This window comes from Cherax quadricarinatus, chromosome 9 (assembly GCF_038502225.1).
Source record: "Cherax quadricarinatus isolate ZL_2023a chromosome 9, ASM3850222v1, whole genome shotgun sequence".
Lineage (NCBI taxonomy): Eukaryota > Metazoa > Arthropoda > Malacostraca > Decapoda > Parastacidae > Cherax > Cherax quadricarinatus.
The window spans coordinates 23443901-23462063 of NC_091300.1; the positions used below are offsets into that span (position 1 = coordinate 23443901).

Sequence of the window (18163 nt, forward strand, 5' to 3'; positions counted from 1 at the left end):
GTCGCAACCCCCAATCCTGAGGTGTCTCCTGGTGTCGCAAAATTTAAAAAAAAAATAAAATTATTTTTTCTTATGAAAAGATAGAGAATCTTTTCCCGATTGTAATGACACCAAAAAAACGAAATTTGATGGAAAACTGACGGAATTATGCTCTCGCGAAGTTAGCGACCTCAGCGATGTTTACAAATCGGCGATTTCGCCAACTTTGAGCCCTATTTTCAGCTAATTTCATTGTTCCAGTCGCCCAAACTCATAGCTATTTCTTTAGAACTCCATTTTTTCTATCGATTGAGTACAAGAAACTGCCCATTTACCGATTTCAACTACCTAATAATGTGGTCAGAAATTTGGAATTTGGCCAATTTCACGAAAACTAAAAAATATGACAATTTCAAAATAAGGTCCAGAATGAACAATGCAGACATTTCTGGCTCTAAAATAACATTTTCTTTGTTCATCAGTCACATCTCCAGTCCCGTCTGATATTACTCTTGCTTTCTATTTTGAATTTTTATTCAAACAAAAAATAGAAGACTTACTATTATGCAGACTACTGCAATACTGTAATAATTGTATAAATAACATCAACCCATTCGTGACTGCATATTAGAATGGCTAATTGGACATTTATTGGACAATGGCATCATTTGTTTACTTTTGAACATTGGCAAAAATCAAACATTTCCCCTACTTTGAGCTCCATTTCTAGGTTCTTTTTATAGTAAAATCAATCAACATCACCTCTATTTTTATAAAATGTTTTCCATTCTATCAAATGAGACCAAGAAAATGAGAATACAACCATAAATACTATACGAAAATAGACCACAAAGTTGGCATTTTAATTAAAAAAAACGGTTGGAGTTTTTTTTTTTCTCATTATGCACTGCGTGCTCCAGGATTTTTTTTATATGGTGCACACTGACCACACAGACCCATTCTCTCACATGTGGGCCTACCAGCTTTCTCCTGCTTGATTTGAAGCCGCTAGAATTTATGAGTATATATACGTCAAACACGGTACCTCGTAAGACGTACATATACGGCCGCGACAGTCAAAGGGTTAAACATATAAATAAGAAATATTTACATTTTAATTTATAAATAAGTAAGTTTATTCAGGTATACACAAATACAGTTACATACATAGATTATCATACAAAGCAGCACATTGTAAAGTACCCAGGATAACCCAAAAAAGTCAGTAACTACATATTTCCATTGGGGTCCTTTTATATTTACACTTGTATTTACTTTTATACTTACACATTTATATTTACACTTACCTTGGAGGAGGTGTTAGTTTAATTAGTAAGTTTGATGGAGGAGATGCTGGCAGAGGTTTAGGGTGGTGGAAGATAGCAGGCCAGCATTATGTTCATTGGCCAACAACATTGGAGAGTTACTTTTGTGTCGTTCTTCTATTGCTTACTCACTTAACTTGCTTGCTACACTGTTAATTCCACACTTTATCATTGGCTGGCACTATAGCCTTTATTGATGCCTGCTGCTTTAGTATCGTACATATCGTAGAATCATTGAATCACTGCAGAAGGCACATTCTTCCCTTTCTCTTCCTCCTCCACTTTGGTATTTTGCTACAAGTTTTTTCTTGAATTCTATTGTGCTTCTTTCCTTCTTTACCACAGGGCTGGCACTAGAAGCTTTCTTTGGGCCCATGGTGGCTTATTTAGCAGTTACAAGCACTAAAAACAATGGAATAATACAAAATATATCACATGTATGCGTGGAATCATCCTCCCTGGCTTGTAAACAATGGCACACTAGCTTTACATGGGCTCAGGCTGCACAGACACGTTCAGGACTAAAGTCCTTAACCCTTTCAGGGTCCAAGGTCCAAATCTGGAGTCACGCACCAGTGTCCAAGAATTTTCAAAAAAAAAATTTGTTATTTTTTCTTATGAAATCGTAGAGAATCTTTTTGTGAAGGTAATAAAACAAAAAGTACGAAATTTGGTGGAAAATTGACGAAATTATGCTCTCGCGAATTTTGATGTGTCAGCGATATTTACGAATCGGTGATTTTGCCGACTTTGACTCCCATTTTAGGCCAATTACATTATTCCAATCAACCAAATTCTTAGCTATTTCACTAGTATTACTTCTATTCTATCGATTGAGCACAAGAAATCACCAAGTCAACTGTTTCAACTACAAAATAAAGTGATCGGAAATTGTTAATTTGGCCAATTTAACACAAAGTTCAAAATAGGGTCCAGAATGAACAATGTAGGCATTCCTGGCACTAAACTAACATTTCCTCTGTTCATTAGTTATGTTTTGAGGCTTTACAAATAAATTCCATTTTGATTTTTTATTCACATAATGAATTTTTATTCACACCAAAAAATAGAAGATTTACTGTTATGCAATACTGTAATAATTGTATAAATATCATCACCATATTTGTGAATGTATATTAGACCCACCAGCTGACGTGTATTAGATGTGTGAGGTCGTTTGTTTACTCTTGAATATCGGCAAAAATTTAACATTTCCGCTACTTTGAGCTCAGTTTCAAGCCATTTCCAGTGCTAAAACCAATCAAAATCATCTCTATTTCTGTAATATGTCTTCCATTCTATCAAATGAGACCAAGAAATCGCAAATACATCTATAAAAAACATACGAAAAAACACTGCAAAGTTGCTGTTTTAATCGAAAAATCATGATTTCATTTTTTTTCTCTCATTATACACAGTGTGCTGCAGGATCTGTTTTATGTGGTGCACACATACCACATAGATGTATTCTCTCATATCTAGGCCAAAATGTACCACTCACAGTTTATCAGAGTGAGCTGAGCTCATGGCGTAGATCTACGGTTTGGACCCTGAACATAAAGCCGTAGATCTACGGGACGGACCCTGAAAGGGTTAAGGATCGGGGGTCTTGACTCTCAAAGGGTTAAGGTACTTTCCAGCGTGACACCAATCAAAATTATTTCTGTAATACATTTTCCATTCTATCAAATGAGACCAAAAAAACGAGAATACAACCATACAAACCGTACGAAAATACACCACAAAATCACCGCTTTACACCAAAAGCACAGTTGCCTTTTTTTCTCATTATGCACTGTGTACTGCAGGATTTTTTTTACATAGTGCACACTTACCACACAGACCTACTCTCTCATATGTAGGCCCAAATTTAGTCACATCTCCAGGCCCCTCTTATAGACCGGCCAGCTGGACACATATTGGATGGTGACATTATTTGTTTACTCTTGAACATCGGCAAAAATCGAACATTTCCACTATTTTCAGCTCAATTTTAAGGTACTTTCCGGCATGAAACCAATCAAAATTATATCTACTTCTGTAATATATCTTCCATTCTATCAAATGAGAGCAAAAAAAAACAAGAATACAACCAAACAAACCATACGAAAATACATCGCAAAGTAGGGTTTACACTATAAACATGGTTTCATTTTCCTCATTATGCACTGCGTGCCAAAAGATATTTTTTATATTAGTGTACACTTACCACATAGACCTATTCTCTCGTATGTAGGCCCAAATTTACCAGTCACAGCTTATCTGATCAAGATGACCTCATGGTGACTGACAGTGGCTTCAAAGCCACCTTATCTTTTATGGATAATGTGCAGTGTATGTGCTTTACACAATGAGAAGCATTTCTTTTATTCATTGGAACCATGGCTAGGGCTAAAAGTGAGCAGGTTATAACAATAAATGGAGAAAAAGAAACTGGAATGACTTACGCAGCAAGTAGAGCCACGAAACAGTAGCGGCAGGTTGGTGTGGCAACCCTGGAAATTCGAAATTATGCTAGCAGAAATTAGTGCCGAATTACTGATGGAACCAGATTACTGATTGCTGGATTTGTGATGGCCAACCTGTATTACCAATTATAAAGCACTGCTCCATGCATGGAGTCAAACAGTTCATTACAAAGAGGTTTATGATGAAACAAAGATTGAGTTAGTGGTAAGTGGTGAAGAGTAATAATTGACTCTGAATGGCCCATACTGGTTTAACACTTTTTTTTTAAATGTCAGAGCCATTTCCCACTGAGGCAGGGTGACCCAAAAAGAAAAAAAAATTTTCATCAATCAACACTTTCACACTTTAACAGTCTTGCAAATAATGAATAACAACAGACCTATGAGAAAGAAAACTGACCAAGTCAATGCAGAAAGCACGCAAAACCTCATTGCAAAAGAAATAACCTTTACTGATAAGAGAAGACCTTAGCCAGATTTGTAAAATGTAAACCAAACAAACAGTCCTCTACAGCAGAGCCCCACTTATACGGCAGGTTAAGTTCCAGGCTACTGCCGGAAAGCAGACATCGCCATAAAGCAGAATGCCCTTTTTTTTCCACTTATAAATTCATATAAATGCTAGATAACAAGTTTACACTAACATATACAGCCTCTCCTCACTTAATGACGGAGTTCCGTTCCTAAGACCACGTCCGTAAACGAATCTGTTGCTAAGCAAGGAGCATACAATAATGGTAATGGGTCTGCATCGACCATCTTTGATATTGTTTTAATGTCACCTTTACACCATTTATAACATTTTTAGTATATTTTAAATGTTTGTACAATAGTGTACAGTGGAACCTCAAATATCGAACTTTCTTCGGTCCAGAAGGCTGTTCGAGTGCCACTACCAAACGAATTTATTCCCATCAGGAATAATGTAAATTAGATTAGACCATTTAAGACCCTCAAAAATACACTTATAAAAGCACTTACGAAAATACACTTACATAATTGGTTGAGTTGAGAGCGGTTCGATTTTTGAGGTTCCACTGTACTGTATATTGTAATAAACAGAATAGAGGAAACTAGCTCTAATATACATTATTTAGGTTTGTATACTGGTCAGAGAGCCCGTTGTAAGTCCAAGTCGTCAGTAAACGAGTACGTCGCTCAGTGAAGAGAGGCTGTATGCATACAGTACACTCATTACCTTAAAATATTTATAGTCTTAATGCCTGGTGAGAGGTAAGTAGTATTTATTTTTAGGAAGTCAGGTGTGAGAGGTATGATAGCCCCCCTGGTCACCCCACCCACATGTAATATACTTCGACATTTAAAGCGCCCTAGAGCAATAAAATGCATATACAGTACACTCTGTACTCACCTTAAAATATTTGTAGTCTTAGTAAATGAGATAAAAATAAACGAGAGAGAAAACAAGTAAATGAAAGAGGACAGAGACGCGGAGTCTGTAAACAAGCAGACAAACACATCTGGTTGTGGTTGATACACGTTCATTTCCATGTCTGTGAGGCTTATACCATAATACAAACACTTTACATTGTGCACAAGTTATCTCTACTTTGGTACAGTAGAATAAATGAAGAACAACACTCCCATTCTCATGTAACTCACCATTTTTAGAAGGAATGACACTGAGTGAAGGCATACAAAAGGAATAATTTTCTACAGTTACCCCCAGTAATACTATTGAGTACACATCTTCTTTGGTGTTGAACTAGAGAAAACATTATTCTTTCCGACACTCCGACAAGCCAACTGGAAAAACATCTTATATTTATTTTCATTTATTCTACTGTGGGGTGTATTTATCATGTTTATGCTATGTAGTGTGTTTATATTATTATTATTAACATCTTCAAGACTACTAAGACACTCAGTGATTTTAATGTGTACCTGAACACCAGCACAGTGTTTAAGTATGTTTAGGTACAGGTACACTCAAGTATAATTATCAGTATACTATATGAAATAACTTTAATTAAAACACTCGAAATCTGGAAAGTTTCCAGACATAATGGAGAGACATGGAGCTCACAAAGAATGTAAACAAACGGTGGCGCATGGTGACCGTATTAGAGTCAAATGGGGGGACCCATATAGCGAGTTTTGGTCATAATTTGAAATGTCCATATTAGAGAAACACTGTAAAGCAGGACCCTACTGTACAGATAATTTAGGATGAGAAAAATTACAAATTAGAAGAAATGCATGAGATGCTAAAAATGAAGTTCCAGTGTGTTTACACATGACAGCTTTTACTCTTTGTGCCAATTTTTGCTGAAGTAGCCCCAGATATTTTGAAGGATTACTATACTACTGTATATCAGTTGGCTTCCTATGCAATGTCATTAATAGTTATCTAATACACCTACTATCCGACTTACGACCGAGTTCGGTTCCAAGAAACCGGTCGTAAGTCGAAATGGTCGTAAGGCGAACTTTACTACTGAATATCAACAAAACATTTTTGTAATGACTTTATTTTATTGTTTTATTTTAGTATTTCATGTTTTACTTTACTTTTTATGCTGTTAGTACTGTATTTTATACTGTAAGGTTTAGGATAAACACTGTGTACAACACAAATAGTTGTTTATTTCCCAGAAATTTGACATAAAAAACACTGTCGTAAATCGAGTGGTCGTAAGTCGAGCAGGTCGTAAGTCGGATGGTAGGTGTATAAGGTCACAGTATTGTATTCTTACCTTGTTTTGGTACAAACTTGAGAGTGTGCGAAAATATTCAGAAACGTGATGACTTTCCGTCAGGGCCATCCTTCAAAAACTCATGGCCCAATCCAACACCGCACTTTCCACACGATACCTATAAAAAATTATATTTATACAGTATATAATGTACTATACTACCAAAATAACCCAGCATTATCTAGGCATATTTCATATCTTGTAAGGCAAGTTATAAATGTGATAACCGGTATATTAATGACAATTTTTTTTGACAAGCTCTTCCATTGATTTCTAGTTTTCTCCCTGTACTTGGCTTCTTGTGAGGCAGGTGTGGGAACTTATTCCTGCCCCACCTTGCCAGGTGGGTGTGGAGAAGAGGGAAGAGACAAAACCTCCGTAACTATTTTCCCAGACTAAAAACTTGCAATCCAAATGAGCTTTTCCTGCATGAAACTTGAGACTGCCTACATCTCTCTAGTTTCTGACTCGTCCCTAATCCCACTCAGCTTTGAAGAAACCATTGATACTATGCCCATGCACTATGTGCCAGGTCCAGATTCATGGAACTTCACATTTATCAAAACCTGCAAGAAAACACTATCAAGTGCCTTAAATATGCCATGAAAAAGGTGCTGGACACAGAGGTTATCCCAAAATCAATAAAAACCACATAATATAGCTCCACTCCACAATGGTGTCAGTAAAGTAATGGTAAACAACAATAGACCAATAGTACTGACAATCCACATATGCAAAACCTTGGAAAGAATTCTAAGAAGCAAGATTGCTAATAACATGGATTCGCAAAAACTGCAGAGCCCAGAGCAACATGGGCCATTATGACAATTCTGGATGCACTGGAAGATGAGCAAAATGCAAAAAGTTTATACAGACTATGCAAAAGTCTTCAACAAGTACAACCATGGTGTAACAGCAAAAAAATGCACGTGGCATTACATCAGACATTTAACCTTTTCACTGTCAAAACCCCTGCTCACAGACTTGCTCTCAGTGTCGAAGAATTTAAAAAAAAAAAAAAAGAATATTATTTTTTCTTATTAACCCTTTGGGGGTCGACAGGTCCTCTCAGAGACTTGTTCTCAGGGTCGGCCAAATTTCAAAAAAAAAAAAAAAAAAAATTCTTATGAAATTTTTTTTTTTTTTCTAAACATTATAGGCTAAACAAAAAATTTTTACCATCAATACTTACCGAGATATGGAGGCGTGAAGTTGACAAAAAAGGGGAACAATGTGGCAACATCGCCGACTGCCGTCACCCGGTATTCTTTTATTTACTGTATTATGTACTATTTTCTATTATTTTTTAATTTTTCTTTTTCCAAGTAACTTTTATGGCCTGTGAGACCAATACGATCAGTATTTTGTAAATTATTTCTTTTTCAATACTACACAATAAGGGCGTAAACACTATTGTCATTGTTTTGTTTACAGAAAATATTTACACAAACAAGCGATATGAAATGTTGTTTATTACTATTTTTCTATATTTTATATACACATATACAGTCACAGGGAATGTTTCTAGAAGTTCTGCAGCCTGTGGAAATCTTTGAAACATGGTGTCATGCACAGTGGTGTTTTACATTCCTCACACATAAAACGAGTGTCTCTGCATTGCTGTGGGCATTTCCTTGTATGTGCACAGACATAACACCTCTTCTGAGCCTTTTTCTTGAAAGCAGTAGCAGGCAGTTTTACCAGGAAGTGATCACTATGCTTCAAACGAGAAGGAAGTTGTTGAAAATTTGGTGGGCGGTCTATTGCAGGTGTTCTTCCTAGGTACTTGAATACTATTTGTCTGATGACAGACAAACAAAATTCGCCATATTGTCATTTGTTTCTGGTCCTCATCTTATACATATTATAAGCATTGAGCATGGAAATGTCCAGAAGATGGAAAAAGAGTTTTATGTACCACTTATAACTCTTGTGAACACAATCAGCAAACCCAATCTGCATGTCACATTTGTCCACTGAACGCATATTGAAGGTGCAATCAATCACAGCTGCAGGTTTTAGAATGGGTTCATTGCTCTCTCTATGCTGCCTGCCAGTGTCTGCCATTTCATTAGGGTGAACTGATGACAACAGTGTGACATCTCGTTTGTCATGCCACCAAAATGCCATGATGTCATTGGCAGCAAATGCCTGCACCTCACCTCCATGAGTGCCAGCGTCAAACCTGGGCATATGTTTCCAATTTGCACGTGCTGTGCCACACACATCTGTCATGATCACTCGCAAAAAATCACTGAGTGAGGGGCTTGTGTACCAGTTATCAGTATATAATATATGCCCCTTACCAAGGTATGGTTCTATCATTGTTCTAACCACATCACCAGAGATGCCCAATAACTTCCTGGTATTTTGCAATGTATAACTTCCAGTGTACACAATAATATCCAATACCAGACCAATGTAATAATCACAAAGCACAAACAACTTTATACCAAAGCGTTTCCTCTTGCTTGGTATGTACTGCTTGAAAGAGAGTCTTCCTTTGAACAGAATCAAAGACTCATCAATTACAAGCTTCCTGAAGGGATAAAAATACATATTGAATTTCTCTTTCAGATACACAAACACATGCCTAATCTCACATAACCTGTCGTTTCTGTCAGGCCTGGTTTTGTCTGAGAAGTGAAGCATACGTAACATTAGCACAAATCGATTCACTGGCATTATATCGCTGAAAGCTGGGGTTGCAATCAGGCGGTCTGTTGACCAGTATGATTTCACTCTGTGCTTATACACATGTGGCATAAGCATTATTGTGGAAAAGAAGATACATCTCAGCCACGGTTGTCTCCTTCCACTGGTGTAGACGTGATTTTGGTGAAAGTACTGTGTTTGCCATAGTGTACTCGTAGTATGTGTTGCTTTCCATGACAATACTTTCCATCAGGGGTTCGTCAAAGAATAACTGGAAACATTCCAGTTCAGTGGCATTGTTCCCAAGTGTATAAGATGGCCGTATTCCACTTTGGCTGTCATCAAACTGGTGGGGATTTGGAACAAAACTGACAGCTTCCTGCCAATCCCAGGTGTGGTCTGCTGGTGGGTACTGGACAATGACAGGTGGTTGTGGTTGTGGAGGTTGTGGTTGTGGAGACTAGTGTGGTGGGTGGGTGGGGGATGGAGGGCTTTGTTGTAGATCAGCTGAGGCAGCGGCGTGGGTGGCAGTGTGGGTGGCAGCATGGCCCCACTGCTGGTGCCTCACGGCCGGCACCACCACTACCACCACCATGCACATTTTCCATCCCAACTGCAACACTATCATCGTCATTTTCACTATCTGTTCCTGTTGTACAGCCACGGGATGTACTCCGAGATGTACTCCTTCCCCTTGGAATAGCATATGGCACACTACCAGAGCACACATATCGTCGTATATACTGACGCTTCACTGGGGAATATTGCACTTCACTATCACTACTGGAACTAGTTTGAAGAGCTTGTAGCTCATAATCGCTATCACTATCATCACAAATGCTCACATCTGAGTCTGGGATTTGGGAAAATAGGAGTTTCCTCTTTGATTCTGGTACAAGTGAACGTGAACAAGATGGCCCAGCACCAGAGGTGGAAGGCTGAGGGTCGTCTGGGTTTTCCTCACTATTACCGATATTATGGTCATTAGTTTCGGTCAAAACCTCACCAAAACCTTGAAACTCATCTTCACTGTCACTTCCATCTGTATTAGAACTGTCAATGGGGAACAAAAGTGTCCCAATTCGCCGAGGAGTGAGGAACTTCTTACCGCGAGGCATGGTGGACATTGTTTACTAAGATGGCATTCCCACAATGCACCACTGAGTCCCAGATTTTTTTTCTACCACGCACACCCACCACAAAGACCCATTCTCTCACATCTAGGCCTACCTAGGCCTACCAGCCTTTTCCCGCGAGATTTGACGGCGCTAGAATTTATGCGTACTATTACGTCAAATACCCGTGCGTAAACCGTACTAGTACGTCCGAAACCCCCAAAGGGTTAAACGATAGAGAATTTTCTCCCAATGGTAGACACCAAAAGTACAAAATTTGATGGAAAACTTATGGAATTATGCTCTCGTGAAGTCAGTGGTCTCGGCGATATTTACGCATCAGCGATTTTGCCCACTTTGAGCCTTATTTTCAGCCAATTCCAATGTTCCAGTTGACCAAACTCATAGCTATTTCGTTAGAACTCCTTTTGTTCTATCGAATGAGTAGAAGAAACTGCCCAATAAAGTGATCAGAAATTGGTAGTTTGACCAATTTCATACACAATTCAAGGCCAAATTCAAAATACAGTCCAGAATTAACAATGCAAACATTCTTAGCACTAAAATAAAAATTTTTTCTGTTCATTATTCACATCTCCAGGCCCCTCTTATATTACACTTGCTTTCCATTTTGAATTTTTTTTCACACAGAAAATAGAAGATTTACTGTTATGCAGACTACTGCATTATTGTAAAAATGCTATAAATAATATCAACACATTTGTGAAAGCATATTTGACCCAACAGTTGACGTGTATTGGATGCATAACGTGATTTGTTTACTCTTGAACATTTCTGCTACCTTGAGCTCAATTTCACGGTACTTTTAGTCTGTAAATCATTCAAAATCCTCTCTATTTCTGTAATGTATGTTTCATTCTATCAAAAGTGACCAAGAAAATGATAATACAACTATAAATACCATACGAAAATACACAGCAAAGTCGCTGTTGTAAACCAAAAACATAGGAATTTTTTTTTTCTCATGCACTGCATGCTGCACGATTTTTTTATGCTGCACTCACTGACCACTCAAAACCCATTCTCTTGTATGTAGGCCTACCAGCTTTCTCCCGCAAGACTGGAAGCCGCTAGAATTTTGGCGAAGTATTACGGGACCGACACTGGTTTGCAAGCCGTAATATTACGCTGACAATATGATACTCAATGAGGAAAAAATTTAATTACTCCACTATGGAAAATCGAGGAAATAAAAACTGGAATGGAGCACACAAACTAATCATTCAAGAGAGTAGAAATTTAACTTGAGAGACTTGGTGAATGTCAGAACTCACATTCAAGAATCAAAACACTTATGATAGTCACAAGGAAAAGGATAGGCTAGATAACTAGAACCTTTAACCCTTTGACTGTTTCGGTCATATATATACATCTTACGAGCCACCATGTTTGACGTATATATACTCAAAAATTCTAGCGGCTTCAAATCAAGCAGGAGAAAGCTGGTAGGCCCACATGTGAGAGAATAGGTCTGTGTGGTTAGTGTGCGCCATATAAAAAAAATCCTGCAGCACGCAGTGCACAATGAGAAAAAAACTCGGACCATGTTTCTGGATTAACACGCCGACTTTGTGGTGTATTTTCGTATAATATTTATGGTTGTTTTCTCGTTTTCTTGGTCACATTTCATAGAATGGAAAACATTTTATAGAAATAGAGGTGATTTTGATTGGTTTTACTATGAAAAGAACAAAGTAGGGAAAATGTTTGATTTTTGCCGATGTTCAAGAGTAAACAAATGATGTCATTGTCCAATAAATGTCCAACTATTCATTCTAATATGCAGTCATGAATGGGTTGACATTATTTATACAATTATTACAATGTTGCAATAGTCTGCATAACAGTAAATCTATTTTTTGTTTACCTGAGTTTACCTGGAGAGAGTTCCGGGGGTCAACGCCCCCGCGGCCCGGTCTGTGACCAGGCCTCCTGGTGGATCAGAGCCTGATCAACCAGGCTGTTACTGTTGGCTACATGCAAACCAACTTACGAGCCACAGCCCGGCTGGTCAGGAACCGACTTTAGGTGCTTGTCCAGTGCCAGCTTGAAGACTGCCAGGGGTCTGTTGGTAATCCCCCTTATGTATGCTGGGAGGCAGCTGAACAGTCTCGGGCCCCTGACACTTACTGTATGGTCTCTTAACGTGCTAGTGACACCCCTGCTTTTCATTAGGGGGATGTTGCATCGTCTGCCAAGTCTTTTGCTTTCGTAGTGAGTGATTTTCGTGTGCAAGTTCGGTACTAGCCCCTCTAGGATTTTCCAGGTGTATATAATCATGTATCTCTCCTGCCTGGGTTCCAGGGAATACAGGTTCAGGAACCTCAAGCGCTCCCAGTAATTGAGGTGTTTTATCTCCGTTATGCGCGCCATGAAGGTTCTCTGTACATTTTCTAGGTCAGCAATTTCACCTGCCTTGAAAGGTGCTGTTATTGTGCAGCAATATTCCAGCCTAGATAGAACAAGTGACCTGAAGAGTGTCATCATGAGCTTGGCATCCCTAGTTTTGAAGGTTCTCATTATCCATCCTGTCATTTTTCTAACAGATGCGATTGATACAATGTTATGGTCCTTGAAGGTGAGATCCTCCGACATGATCACTCCCAGGTCTTTGACGTTGGTGTTTCGCTCTATTTTGTGGCCAGAATTTGTTTTGTACTCTGATGAAGATTTAATTTCCTCGTGTTTGCCATATCTGAGTAATTGAAATTTCTCATGGTTAAACTTCATATTGTTTTCTGCAGCCCACTGAAAGATTTGGTTGATGTCCGCCTGGAGCCTTGCAGTGTCTGCAATGGAAGACACTCATGCAGATTCGGGTGTCATCTGCAAAGGAAGACACGGTGCTGTGGCTGACATCCTTGTCTATGTCAGATATGAGGATGAGGAACAAGATGGGAGCAAGTACTGTGCCTTGTGGAACAGAGCTTTTCACCGTAGCTGCCTTGGACTTTACTCTGTTGACTACTACTCTCTGTGTTCTGTTAGTGAGGAAATTATAGATCCATCGACCGACTTTTCCCGTTATTCCTTTAGCACGCATTTTGTGCGCTATTACGCCATGGTCACACTTGTCGAAGGCTTTTGCAAAGTCTGTATATATTACATCTGCATTCTTTTTGTCTTCTAGTGCATCTAGGACCTTGTTGTAGTGATCCAATAGTTGAGACAGACAGGAGCGACCTGTTCTAAACCCATGTTGCCCTGGGTTGTGTAATTGATGGGTTTCTAGATGGGTGGTGATCTTGCTTCTTAGGATCCTTTCAAAGATTTTTATGATATGGGATGTTAGTGCTATCGGTCTGTAGTTCTTTGCTGTTGCTTTACTGCCCCCTTTGTGGAGTGGGGCTATGTCTGTTGTTTTTAGTAACTGTGGGACGACCCCCGTGTCCATGCTCCCTCTCCATAGGATGGTAAAAGCTCGTGATAGGGGCTTCTTGCAGTTCTTGATGAACACAGAGTTCCATGAGTCTGGCCCTGGGGCAGAGTGCATGGGCATGTCATTTATCGCCTGTTCGAAGTCATTTGGCGTCAGGATAACATCAGATAGGCTTGTGTTAACCAAATTCTGTGGCTCTCTCATAAAAAATTCATTTTGATCTTCGACTCTCAGTCTGGTTAGCGGCTTGCTAAAAACTGAGTCATAATTGGGACTTGAGTAGCTCACTCATTTCCTTGCTGTCATCTGTGTAGGACCCATCTTGTTTAAGTAGGGGTCCAATACTGGACGTTGTTCTCGACTTTGATTTGGCATAGGAGAAGAAATACTTTGGGTTTCTTTCGATTTCATTTATGGCTTTTAGTTCTTCCCGCGATTCCTGACTCCTATAAGATTCCTTTAGCTTAAGTTCGATGCTTGCTATTTCTCTGACCAGTGTCTCCCTACGCCTTTCAGATATATTGACCTCTTTTAGCCGCTCTGTTATTCTTTTCCGTCGCCTGTAAAGGGGGCGCCTGTCCCTTTCTATTTTACATCTACTCCTCCTTTTTCTTAGAGGAATAAGCCTTGTGCATACATCGAGCGCCACCGAGTTAATCTGTTCTAGGCATAAGTTGGGGTCTTTGTTGCTTAGTATATCTTCCCAGCTTATATCAGTTAGGATTTGGTTTACTTGGTCCCACTATGTTTTCGTTATTGAAGTTGAATTTGGTGAATGCTCCCTTGTGACTAATCTCATTATGTCGGTCTGGGGCTCCGCGCATACATGTCTGAACCTCAATTATGTTGTGATCTGAGTATATTGTTTTTGATATGGTGACATTTCGTATCAGATCATCATTGTTAGTGAAGATGAGGTCTAGTGTATTCTCCAGTCTAGTAGGCTCTATTATTTGCTGGTTTAAATTGAATTTTGTGCAGAGATTTAAAAGCTCGTGTGAGTGTGAGTTTTCATCAGAGCTGCCTCCTGGTGTTATTACTGCAACAATATTATTTGCTATATTCCTCAATTTTAAGTGCCTTAAGTTGAAATCCCCGAGGAGCAAGATGTTGGGTGCAGGAGCTGGCAGATTTTCCAGACAGTGTTCAATTTTTAACAGCTGTTCCTGGAATTGCTGGGATGTTGCATCCGGAGGCTTGTAGACTACCACAATGACTAGGTTTTGGTTCTCGATCTTTACTGCTAAAACTTCCACTACATCATTTGAGGCATTCAGCAGTTCTGTGCAAACAAGTGACTCTGCAATGTGCAGGCCAACCCCCCCCCCCCTTTTGCCTGTTCACTCTGTCGCATCTGTATAGGTTGTAACCTGGGATCCATATTTCGTTGTCCAAGTGATCCTTTATGTGGGTCTCAGTGAAAGCTGCAAACATTGCCTTTGCCTCTGCAAGCAGTCCATGGATGAAAGGTATTTTGTTGTTTGTTGCTGGCTTTAGACCCTGTATATTTGCAAAGAAGAATGTCATCAGACTGGTGGTATTGTTGGTACTGGGGAGGGGGATGTTTCTGGCATTAGTATCTGTATCTGTTGGTTTGGAGTGGAGGCCATCGACTGTGGTTCCACTCCAGGAATGACTGGATTTGGTGTACAATTTCTGCCATTTCCTGCCAGTTTTTTTTTCTTCCTGGCACTAAAATACCTCTCCCTCTTGAGTGGCTGTGGCTACCCAGGTTTTCCCATGGCCTGGATGTTTTGTATCTTTTTGTCCCCTTTAGATGGTGTGCCTGGCAATTTAAGTTATAACACAGTCTTTCCTGTACTGAAGAGGGACACATTTCAGGGTGAAAAAGCTTACAGGAAGGGAGTTTGCATTTTCCTGTTGTCATATGGGCACGGCATTTTCTAGGGTGGTCATAGTTGCACGTCCCATCTGTTTTTCCAGATTTCCCATGCCTGCAGATACCAAGTGCATAGTATGTCCACAGGCTTGGTTTCCGTTTGCCTTGGGTTTCTGTGACTGTATTCCCTATTGGTGCATGTTTGCCTTGGGTTTCTGTGACTGTATTCCCTGTTGGTGCATGTTTACCTGTCTTATCCCTATCCTCCCTAGCACCAACAAGATTAGATTTTGCCACCGAAATGGCTAGTTTATTGTGCACCCCATATCCATCCTGTGGACGGTAGTGCGAGAGCATGTGGATACACAAAAGGCCTAGGAACTAGGCCCCAAAGGGTTAACAGGAATACATATGGATTTATATCTACATATCTATAGTTCACTTATCTGTTACAAGCAAATTTAGGAAATTTGCTTAGTATATCTGGTATCTTATTTTCATTAATAAGATATCTTGACATGTCACATACGTTATTATACTGTCTGTCTCTGTATTCCTCAATAAGTGGACAATTAAGCACATAGTGTTCAAGAGAGTGACCATATGCCTGATCACATAATTTACATTTAGTTTGATCATCATCTGTGTGTCTCCCAAACTGCCAGAAGTACTTGTAACCAAGCCTAAGCCTGGCCACTACAACATCAGTCAGTCTGTTCACATTGCAAGTTGCTCCATAAACAAAGGAGCTCCCACCAGTTGTTTTTGGTAATATATCCTCACTATTGTTAGTGGAGTCCTCTTGTTTGCTATTTCCTGTGGTATTTCTAGTTTGCAATATTAGTTTTATCTTATCTTTGACTACACTTGATTCCCCACTACGGCTCCTGTCTCCCATGAGGTCATTTATATGCATTCCTTCCTGCGTATAATTCCCGACTACCTGGACAAAATCTCCAGCTTCACCATTACTGTCTCCCAGGACAACACCAGCTTCACCATTACTGTCTACCAGGAGAGCACCTCCAGCTTCACTATTACTGTCTCCCAGGACAGCACTATCAGCCCCACATTTACTGACTACCAGGACATCACCTCCAGCCTTACAGTTTCTGACTACATGGCCAGCATCAAGGGCAGTACCATTCAGCCCAGACTTCTTTTGTTCCCATCTGTTGTAGAAAGCTTCCAGGTTGTCTATGAAAGCAGCTTTGATGTTATCCTCTTTTAATACCAATGTGATATTAGTCCACAGATTTATCTCATTTGGACATACCCAAAAACACCTCCCTGTTTTAATACTTCTTGTAGCTAGTTCTTGGATATTTGCACAAGGGGCGTGACACCAATTTCCACAAAAATGACAATTTATCCATGTGGAAGCCAGTTTGTTTGATTGATTGCAGACTACACAGGGCTTCATAATGATTTGAATGGTTGAATTACTGTAATTCTAATAGCAACCTCTTGAATACTCTATTAATAACTCAAATAATTCAAAATAGAAAGCAAGAGTAATATCAGAGGGCCCTGATGAACAAAGAAAATGTTATTTTAAAGCCAGGAATGTCTGCATTGTTCATTCTGGACCCTATTTTGAAAGTGGCATATTTTTTAATTTGCATGAAATTGCCCAAATTGCAAATTTCTGACCACGTTTTTGGGTAGCTGAAATCAGTAAATGGGCAGTTTCTTGCACTCAATCGATAGAACAAATGGAGTTCTAAAGAAATAGCTATGAGTTTGGTTGACTGGAACAATGGGATTAGCCGAAAATAGGGCTCAAAGTGGACAAAATCGCCGATTAGTAAATATCGCCGAGGTCGCTAACTTCACGAGAGCGTAATTCCGTAAGTTTTCCATCAAATTTCGTTCTTTTGGCGTCATTACCATTGGGAAAAGATTCTCTATCATTTCATAAAAAAATACTTTTTTTTTTTTTTCAAAAATTTTTCAACACCAGGAGAGACCTCAGGATTTGGGGTTGTGACAGTCAAAAGGGTTACAACAAAAGAGGCCAAGCTGCTGATGATACTGTTTATACTGTATTCTAACAGCCCCTTTTAAAGTAAGCAAAATTGCAGAGCTGGTGAATGTACAGAGAATTGTCACTGTCCGTATAAACTCGGTCAAGTACTTTATTACTTGGAATACGAAGCCTTCAACATGTATTCCTTAAAACATAGGCAAGAACTATACATAATTTACATCAGAAAAATTTGAGGGATTAGTTACAAATCTGCACACCAAAATCTTTTCCAATGAAAGCAAGAGGTTTGGCAGGCAATGCAAAATATATGCAGTGAAAAGTAAGAGTGCAATGAACACACCAAGAGAATTCAAAATGTGTAAGGGGACCAAGACTTTTCAACATACTCCCTGCATTCATAAGAAGGAGTGGCAGATAAAGACATGTACGTGTCTTACTCACATACTTATTATACTGTATACCATTAATTTTTTTTAACATATTTGTTGTCTTCAACCAAGGTAGGGTGACCTGAAAAAAGAAAGAAAGAAAAAAAAAACTTCCATCATACATTCAATCACAGTCTTGTCAGAAGCGTGCTGACATCACAGCTCAGACAACTTTCCAGACTGCAACATTCTCACCCCTCCTTTAGAGAGCAGGCATTCTACTTCCCACCTCCAGGACATAGGTCA

The 18163-nt window shown here is 39.2% G+C and overlaps 1 protein-coding gene across 3 annotated transcripts in view; it reads right to left on the minus strand.

The window, feature by feature from the left end:
- The window catches only part of LOC128686147 (methionine-R-sulfoxide reductase B1-like), an 87432-nt gene that overhangs the window by 34482 nt on the left and 34787 nt on the right, over positions 1 to 18163 (minus strand). For 2 of the 3 annotated variants that reach the window (XM_053772859.2, XM_053772858.2), the window contains exons 3-4: positions 6490 to 6607; positions 3696 to 3799 (exon numbers count right to left, since the gene is read on the minus strand). In XM_053772859.2, the coding sequence (XP_053628834.1) occupies positions 3711 to 3799; positions 6490 to 6607 (207 nt within the window). In that variant the 3' untranslated portion in view covers positions 3696 to 3710. Of the gene's footprint in view, positions 1 to 3695; positions 3800 to 6489; positions 6608 to 18163 lie in introns of those variants that run through there. The other variant, XM_053772860.2, reaches the window with a different exon arrangement.